Source organism: Malurus melanocephalus, unplaced genomic scaffold (assembly GCF_030028575.1).
Source record: "Malurus melanocephalus ecotype Western Australia unplaced genomic scaffold, MMel_1.1 scaffold_1002, whole genome shotgun sequence".
Classification (NCBI taxonomy): domain Eukaryota; kingdom Metazoa; phylum Chordata; class Aves; order Passeriformes; family Maluridae; genus Malurus; species Malurus melanocephalus.
This window is the reverse complement of record NW_026624234.1, coordinates 7,021-16,193: the sequence shown is the minus strand read 5'-3', so window position 1 is coordinate 16,193 and position 9,173 is coordinate 7,021. Positions and strand designations below refer to the sequence as shown.

Here is a 9,173-nt window from a genome sequence, read left to right as displayed (position 1 = left end):
CTCTCCTCTCCTCTCCTCTCCTCTCCTCTCCTCTCCTCTCCTCGTTTTTGGGGGCATCTGGGGGGTTTTTCCTGATGCCTGGGCTGTTTGAGGAGCCAGTTATTTTTTTTAAGCCGTGTTTTCAAGGAAGAGCAGCATCAGCAGACAGAATTCTCATCCTCCCAAGCGCTCCAGAGTGTGAGAATGGGCGTGGGGAGGTTGGGAAGGTTATTTGGGGACAGCTGATCCTGCTTTGAGGACAAGGGAGTGGCAGAGGATTCTAAACATAGATTTTTTTTTTAATTTTTTTTTCCTCGTGCCCCTGCACTTTTTCTGCATGAGAGGAAAGGCAGACCTTTCACAACCACCCACTTTGCTTTGCTGAGCCTGTCCTGCTTCCCTTGGCAGTGYGAGGACAGCAAGGTGGACGCTCTCACAGAAGCCCTGCAGGCCACGGTGATGCGCTGGAAATGCAAATTCCCCACGCCACTGCCACTGGAGCTCTACACCTCCTCCAACTTCATCGGCCTCTTCGTCAAGGAGGACAGCGCTGAGGTGCTCAAGAAGTTTGCTGCGGATTTCGCTGCCGAGGCGGCGTCCAAAGCAGGTGAGGGACGGCTCTGGGAGCTGCCAGGAGCTCCTGGCATGGGCACTGCCAGCACCCCAAAGCTCTGATGCCATAAAGGAACCCAGTCTTTCATAGTCAGAACCCCAAAACTCTTTAATTCGTGAAGGAGCCCAACCTGGGCACTGCCAGGACTCCAAAGCTCTGATTCCATAAAAGAACCCAGCCTTTCACGGTCAGAACCCCAAAATTCTTTAATCCATGAAGGAGCCCAACCTGGGCACTGCCAGGACTCCAAAGCTCTTTAACTCACCAAGGAGTCCATTAGTGCAGCAGAGAGAACAATGGAGGAAGAGTAAAAATCATGCTTTCTATCATGTTTATTTTAGAAAGATCCTCAGCTGCTCACAAAATCCTCCCCACTACCTGGAAAAATATTCTTTTTTTTTGGCAGGAGACCCAGCGTGGTCAGAATTTCAATAACTGCGGTCGCGGCATCTGTTGTTCGGCAGTTTGGCACGGATGGCTGTTCTGTCACCCTGCTGTGACTCAGGGCTGAATCAGAGCCCAAACCCTGATAATTTGATCCAGGGTGCAGTGTCAGAGAGCTCACTCACACTCACACTCACACTCACACTCACACTCACACTCACACTCACACTCCTGTAGTTTGTTCCACTCGACTTTTTGCAAGTCCAACTCCCGTTAGAGGCAACAGGCACCCTCCCCTCTCCCAAAATCCCCTCCCAAAATCCTCCAGCCTGGCAGAAATGGGTTCCTGACCCTCCTGTTCCCCCGCAGATGTGCACGTGGAGCCCCACAAGAAGCAGCTCCACGTCACCCTGGCCTATCACTTCCAGAGCAGCCACCTGCCCACGCTGGAGAAGCTGGCGCAGAGCATCGACGTCAAGCTGGGCTGTGACTGGGTGGCCGCGATCTTCTCGCGGGACATTCGCTTCGTCAACCACGAGGTAAAGTCCTGGAGCTTGCTTCATCCCAAAAAAAACCCCCAAAACCCCAAACAAAACACACCTTATTGCCTTATTTTGAGGGTTTTGCTGCCCAGACTTGCTCTTTCACCCACCTCGTTCCTTCCTTCCTCTGGGAATAGCGTCCATCTGATTAATTAATTAATTACTTAATTAAAACGGTGACTCTCCTGTGAGCTCAGCATCAGCAGTGTTTTAACCCGACCAGCCCAATTCTACTGCACAGTCTTGACCTYGTTATCCACCACAGCATCAATTTAATCTCATAAGAAACACTCAGATAATTTACATTTCAATGACTCACATGGATTCTATAAYCAAAATATCAGTCTCATCAGTTTCCTTAATTATGATGTTTTTCAGTATAAAATATACCAAAAAAAGTTAATTCCATTTTGCAGCTTGAGTGTAGAGAAGCCACCGGTGAGATTTATCTCACCTCACTGGAAATATCCCAAAATTTGACCTCCAGCCTGAGGCTTGGGGTGGARAAAAAGGCACCTCCAGATCAGGAGATGTCTGAGACACCTCAGATGTTCATCTCAGGATGAGATGAGTTGATGTCTGGAGCTGGGAACCTCCAGAAGGTGCCTGGCTGGGGTTGGGGTTGGGGTCTGGTTGGGGTTGGGGTTGGGTTTGGGGTTGGGGTTGGGATTGGGGTTGAGGTGATTAACCCCACCAAGGTTCATTGTCCAGAACCAGACACACCAAACCTGTGACTGAGAAGGGAAAAAGCTGTTTTAGAGCAGCCCAGGATCCACCACAAAGCTCCTGGAGAGCTCTCTTCCACATGTGACACCCTCCTTTCCCATCCAGAGAGCCGAGTCCATCCCAAATTCCACAGAACCCACCCCACCCCTGGGAGCTGTGGGTACAAATCAGCCCCAGCTTTGCATCCCTCTGGAGGGTCTGGTGACCCCCATCAGGTGACAGGGACTGTCCCAGCCCCTCTGGAGGTGCCACAGATGGTGCAGGAGGATCGGCGAGGGCTGGCAGCAGCAGGAGAGCCGAGCTGCTCAGCAGATGGTGGCTTTTCCTTGCTTCCCTTCCTTCTGTTCTGCTCCTTGGTGGAGGATTTCTCCAGCTACTTCCAAGGAAAGCTGCTGCAGACATTCCCTCCGTGTGGATTCCTCATGCTCCACAAATCCCAGAATCATACTCGCTGAGTTTTTCCACACCTTTTAACTTCATCCTGCTCATGTCAGGGAATACAGAATTTCTCATCCCCTGCGTTTTTCCCTGTGCATTCCCATGAATTCCCAGCTCTGAGAGCAGAGTGTCGAATCTTTCAACCCCACAACAGCAACAGCAGTCAGAGATGCCTTTTCAGATCAAACTCGAGCAGGGAAATCAAGAATGGTCAGTGGCCACCATAGCTGTCTAAATTCCACAATTCAGTGCCATTTTAGGGTGTTTGGATTTAAAACACACGGTCGTGGCTTTGCTCGCCCTTAAAAATCATCCCTCCCTTTCCTTCCTGGTGACTGAAGGCACGACTGGAATCAAGTTGGGAAGAATTAAAAATCCTAGGAAAAAGAATAAAATAACCCTGGAAAAACTTTTTTTCCAAAGCACAGAGTGGCAGGAATTCCATGAAGGATCTTAACCAGATAAAGCACTGGGAGAACTGAGGTTCAAGGCTGGGAGTGCTGTGCCCTGCTGTGTTAAAAACTCCCTTTCATTAACAATCTTTTTGTGCTTTTCCTCCCCAGACTCTGCAGGTGATCTACCCCTACACCCCTCAGAACGACGATGAGCTGGAGCTGGTGCCGGGGGATTTCATCTTCATGTCCCCTGTGGAGCAGAGCAGCACCAGCGAGGGCTGGATTTACGGGATCTCGCTGGCCACGGGCTGCTCGGGGCTGCTGCCCGAGAACTACATCACCAAGGCGGATGAGTGCGGCACCTGGGTGTTCCACGGGTATGGGGGATCACTTTTTTCCCAAAAAAAAAGCAGCTGGGATTTCACTGGGACGCTGGGAAGGTCACTGAAGGGATGGAGTTGGCAGGCACAGCCCCGTCTCAGCAGGAAGGGAGGAGCAGATGCTCTCCTTGGCGTGAGGTTGAAGGACGAAGGGGATTTTTTTCGCTGAGATGTTGCAGCAATTCTTTCTCACTGCCAGGGTTAATGGGGCTGGAGCAGATGGCTGCTGCAGGCGCTGGGATCAGAAAGGTGTCCATTTGAGCATTAATTTGGGAAGAGACATCTTCTGTGCATCATTCCCTGCTGAAAAGGGCTTGGGAGCAGCAACATTTTTCATAATACTTGGCAGAATTTTTAAAAACTTTCCATCAGGAACAGCAACATTTTTCACAGTATTTAGCAAAACTTTTAGAAACTTTCCGTTGGGAACAGCAACGCTTTTCACAATATTTGGTAGAATTTTTAGAAACTTTCCATTGGGAACAGCAACATTTTCCGCAACATTTAGCAGAATTTTACAAACTTTCCATTAGGAGCAGCTACGTTTTTCACAATATTTCGCAAATTTTTTTTAAACTTTCCATTGGGAGCAGCAACATTTTTCGCAGCATTTAACAGAATTTTTAGAAACTTTCTGTTGGCTTCAATGGCATAACCATTATATACAACCAAAATAACCTTTGGAATAAGGTGCTGTAAAACTCCCTGCAGCCTTTAATTCCCAAACTTTGGGCCAAAATTCTGCAGTCGGTGGCASAGACTGCTCCCCAGTTGATGGTGTGAGCATCCTGTGGTTGTCAGAAAAGTCCTGGAATTCTCTGTGAGAATATTCYAGGGCTGAGAGAGCCTCCCAGACTAAATTTTGGGAGTTGTTCTGTGAATTATTTCCAAGGTAACGGCTCTTGGGGTTGGAATTTGTCTCCTCACGTGCGTGCATCACCAGCCAGGAGCTCTCCGGGCAGCACTAAAAACCAAATAATAATGAAATAATCTCACAGTAATTACACAGCAGTAATTACAGCAGCTCCTGAAGGCTGCACAAATATCCTGAGCACACAGAGCATCCCCCAAGCCAATATTTCTGTGTTTTTGGCAGGTCCTACTCCATCCTGAACACCACATCTTGCCCATCCCTTCCAGCCTTTGCTGATGGAGCTCTGGAGAGGAGGCAGCAGGAGGAGCAAGGGCCAGGGGACGCGGGGCCACTGACCATCATCTGCCAGAACGTGCAGGTAAGGACCCACAGCCTGAAATCCTCAGGGATCAGCTTCCAGCGAATGGATTTTCCCAAAAAAATGGGCTCTTTTCACTCGCTGCAGCATGAATGAGAAAGTTTTTGAATGCCACAATCAACCACAAAATTGCTGTCCCCAAACTGTTTCTCCAGCGGGGGTGGAAAGGCCCATCCTCTGCTCCCTCCAGCAGCTTTAGTGCGGCATCAATTCACCAGCATCACCAAATTCACAAAAACTTCCACAAATCCATAAAAATAACAAATTCTGTGATGTTTGCACAGCCTGGTACTGCATGCCAAGGGTGCCCCATGTCCCCCTGCCATCAACTGAAGGTGCCACTGCTGTCCTTTCCCTTGCAGCCCCTAAGGAGCAGCAGCCAGCAATGAAAATAATAAATCCTGTGAATTTTGCACAGCCTGGTACTGCATCCCAAGGGTATCTATCCCAGGTGTCCCTGCCCTCTGCTTGAGGTGCCACCTGCTGTCCCTTGCCTTGCAGCCCCTGAGGAGCAGCAGCCAGCCATTAAATAATAAATCCTGTGATGTTTGTAGAGCCTGGTGCTGCCTTCAGGAGTGCCCCATGTCCCCCTGCCCTCAGCTGGAGGTGTCATCTGCTGTCCTTTCCCTTGCAGCCCCTGAGAAGGAGCAGCCAGCCATAAAAATAACAAATCCTGTGATGTTTGCACAGCCTGGTACTGCATGCCAAGGGTGCATCATGTCTCCCTGCCATCAACTGAAGCTGCCACTTCTGTTCTTTCCCTTGCAGCCCCCAAGGAGGAGCAGCCAGCAATGAAAATGATAAATCCTGTGATGTTTGCACGGCCTGGTGCTCCCTCTTGGGATGTCCCAGGTGTCCCTTCCCTCTGCTGGAGGTGCCATTTTCTGTCCTTTCCCTTGCAGCCCCTGAGGAGGAGCAGCCAGGGCCCCCAGAAGCGCTGCCTGTTYGTCTGCAGGCACGGCGAGAGGATGGATGTGGTTTTTGGGAAGTACTGGCTGTCCCAGTGCTTCGATGCCAAAGGTGAGCTCCTGGGATTTTCTAGAGAAAGGAGAGCAGCCTTTGCCTGATGGAAGCTGGGTTTTAACCTAAAATGATGATTTTTTTATGCTGGCAGGAGCAGGAAGTCAGGCAGGGAGGAAATTCTCCATTTGCCAATATTTGGGAAATATTGCAGGAGTGATTGTGCTCAGCAGTTACATCACAAAGAGCAGATTAACYCCTGATGTTGGTGGTCCATGTTCAGTGAAAACATTTAATACCATCAAAAAAGTATTTTTCACAGCTGGGTCTCCGTCCTAAATGAAAAGAGTGGTTTTAGGGGCCAAAATGGGTGTTTTCAACCCATTAATATGCTTGGGTTTCAGATTRCAGTTAACAAATTATAACTTCAGGCTCTGTTGGCCTCGGAGCTGATCAGAAAKCTGTYCTARAAGTCTTTTTTCTATTCAAAAATAYCAATACCTTGCAGCCAAAGGATGAKTTCAYAACTCCCTTCTTTCTAWACTGTGGCTGAAGAGCYCTGATATTCCGGCCTCCTGTAAAAGTGTAGTGTTTGTTGTGGGATAGAGATKATTTTCCTTGGGGAAATCGGTCCTAAAGAAAACTTTTAAAACCTTAGCAATATTTTCTGCTGATTCTGAGCTGCTGAAAGATGTTTGATTTAATTTTGTGACATTCTTGATGGGCAAAACCACTCAAGAGCCAGGTTTATACAGGACCTAAAAACACAAAAATGTGGTGGGAGAGGGGAAAATCAGATTTGATGCTCCTGCCTGTGCCTGGAAGGATTCCCTTGTGTCTGAGGGAGAAATTCCAGCTGGAATATCCTCTCCTGCAGGCAGGTACATGCGCAGTAACCTGAACATGCCTCACAATTTACCTCAGAGGAGTGGCGGCTTCAGGGACTACGAGAAGGACGCTCCCATCACCGTGCTGGGCTGCACCCAGGCCAGGCTCGTGGGTAAGCACTTGGGCCAAAGGAGGGTGGATCTCCATGGGATTTTGGCATGGAATTCTTCCCTCTGAGCGTGGGGAGGCCCTGGCAGAGGTTGGGAAATCCTTGGGAATGCCCAAGGCCAGGTTGGATGGAGTTTGGAGCCACCTGGGATGATGGAGGTGTCCTTTAAACTGGATGGGTTTAAGGCTCCTTCCACCCCAAACCATTCCATGATTCCATGAAGAACTTGCCCAAGGAAGCTTCACTCCTTCCTCCCACCCCCCATCAGAGAAAAGTGAAGTGCAAGGTGGAAAAAAACAGATTGGATACCCTGACTAATGGGAATGAAACATTTCAAGGAGCTTTGCAAAGTCACTTCACCTTCATTTTGCAAAATCACTTCACCTTCACTTTGCAAATCCCTTCACCTTCACCTTCCCTTTGCAAATCCCTTCACATTCCCTTTCCAAAGTCTCTTCACTTTCACTTTGCAAAGTCCCTTCACCTTTCCCAGAAAATTCCCTGGGAATTTTCCTTTGAAAACCTCGTCTCCTTCAGCTGCTGCAGCTGAGGAAGAGGCAAAGCAGGAAATGTGGGATAAGGGTGAAATCAGAGCCATCAGCAGGATGGGAGCACTTGGAGGATTTTATTATCCACGCTGGGCAGAAATGCAGCAGCGTGAGCATCACCTCATGCAAAAAAATTGCTTTTTTCATCTCCAGTTTGTCTCAACAACACAATTTTATCAACTTGCCTGGATTTCTATCATYASAAACATCGCCCAAATAATTCCCAGWGTTSTCCCACCCTCCCCATCCTCATCCCTGACTTCTGAGCCTTGATTTGTGCACAGCCAGAAAATCCTTTGCCAGGCTGAGAGCTGTGTTAGGGGAGCCCAGCCCCTTCCAGACAGCGCAGAGCTGAGCCTTCCCTTCCCTCTGCTCACATCCTCGGCGCTCGCAGCCAAACTGGGGCAGCTAAAATTATCCTGGATCTTGTGAGCACCGGGAAATCGCTCAGGAGGAGGAGCAGGAGGAGGAGGAGGAGGAGGAGGAGCAGGAGGAGGAGGAGGAGCAGGAGGATGCTTGGGATCTCAGCCAGAAGGCAGCGGGGTTGGAGAGACACACAGAGGAACAAGGACACGGTTTGGGGGGAATTAAAAAGATTGAGGGCACATTTGTGGGGAGTTAAAGGGGTCTAAGGACATATTTTGGGGGAATTAAAGGGTTTGAGGACACATTTTTGGAGGAATTAAAGGGTTTGAGGAGACAGTTTTGGGAGAATTAAAGGGGTTTAAGGACACGTTTTTGGGAATTAAAGGGGTTTGAGGACACATTTTGAGGGGATTAAAGGGTTTGAGGGGACATTGCTTTGAGGAATTAAAGGGTTTGAGGACACATTTTTGGGGGAATTAAAGAGTTTGAGGGCACACTTTGTGGGAAATTAAGGGGCTTGAGGACACRTTTTTGGGGGAATCAAAGGGGTCTGAGTACGCACTTTCCTGGTGACATTCAAGGTATCCAAGGACACATTTTGTGGGGAATTAAAGGGGTCTGAGGACACATTTTGCTGGTGACATTCAAGGGGTTTAAGGACACTTTGCTGATGGCTTTAAAGGGGTCCAAGGACACATTTTGCTGGTGGCATTCAGAGTGACAGAGGGCTGTAACTGCCCCTCTCCTAAATTACTCCACTCTGGACAGATTTCTGKGCCAGCCTGACACGGTGACAGCCAGGTTCATGTCCCCTCCTTTGTCCAAAATGTGCCTCCTGCCCACCACAAGCCCRAGCAGATCCCCATTCCCCTTGGTTCCCGTAGGCACTGCAGGAATATTCACAGCCCTGACGATTTTTATCTCATTTTTGGAAATCTCCCACCTTTTCTGTGTAATGAAATGTTAATTTTTGCTAGCAAAGAATCCAGCCAGTTGAATGAAGCCGGGGTTGAGTTGTGTTGAATCATTTGATTTACAGCTTCTGAATGAAATCAAATTCAATCCAGGACCAGTACAATTTTTCTGGTTGATTTTTGGCTGGATCCCTGAGAGGCAGGATCTGACAGGATCCCTTTGCAATGCCATTTTCTTGGATTTTTTCACGAGAATCAAAACTTCCTTGCAGGTGAAGCCTTGCTAGAAACAAACACCATTGTAGACTACATCTACAGCTCGCCATCCCTGCGCTGTGTGCAGACAGCCCACAACATCCTGAAAGGTGAGAACCCACCCGGACGGGCTCAATTTTCATCATTTTCATCATAAAACATTGACAATCGGGTTATTTCCACGGGAATGTATTTTAGATTTGCACAATCCATAAGGAATCCTTTCCTAATTGCATCAGCTGCCAGCCAGAGGTTGCCATTCCCTGGCATGCATTAAATAAATATATTAAATACATCTATTAAATGCTTAAATTAAATGCATTATTAAATACAGACATTAAATGCAGATATTAAATACATACATTAAATACAGATATTAAATGCATACATTACTTATATTAATTACATATATTAAATGTGTATTACAGTACATGTGTGAGATAC

The 9,173-nt window shown here is 48.1% G+C and overlaps 1 protein-coding gene across 1 annotated transcript in view; it reads left to right on the top strand.

Moving 5' to 3' along the window:
* Positions 1-9,173, top strand: part of UBASH3B (ubiquitin associated and SH3 domain containing B) — a gene marked incomplete at its 3' end in the record, with an annotated part of 54,867 nt that overhangs the window by 43,077 nt on the left and 2,617 nt on the right. The window contains 8 exon segments of the mRNA XM_057386598.1: positions 207-586; positions 1,346-1,515; positions 3,246-3,454; positions 4,554-4,689; positions 5,592-5,709; positions 6,527-6,649; positions 8,747-8,839; positions 9,158-9,164. Coding sequence (XP_057242581.1) covers positions 207-586; positions 1,346-1,515; positions 3,246-3,454; positions 4,554-4,689; positions 5,592-5,709; positions 6,527-6,649; positions 8,747-8,839; positions 9,158-9,164 — 1,236 coding nt within the window.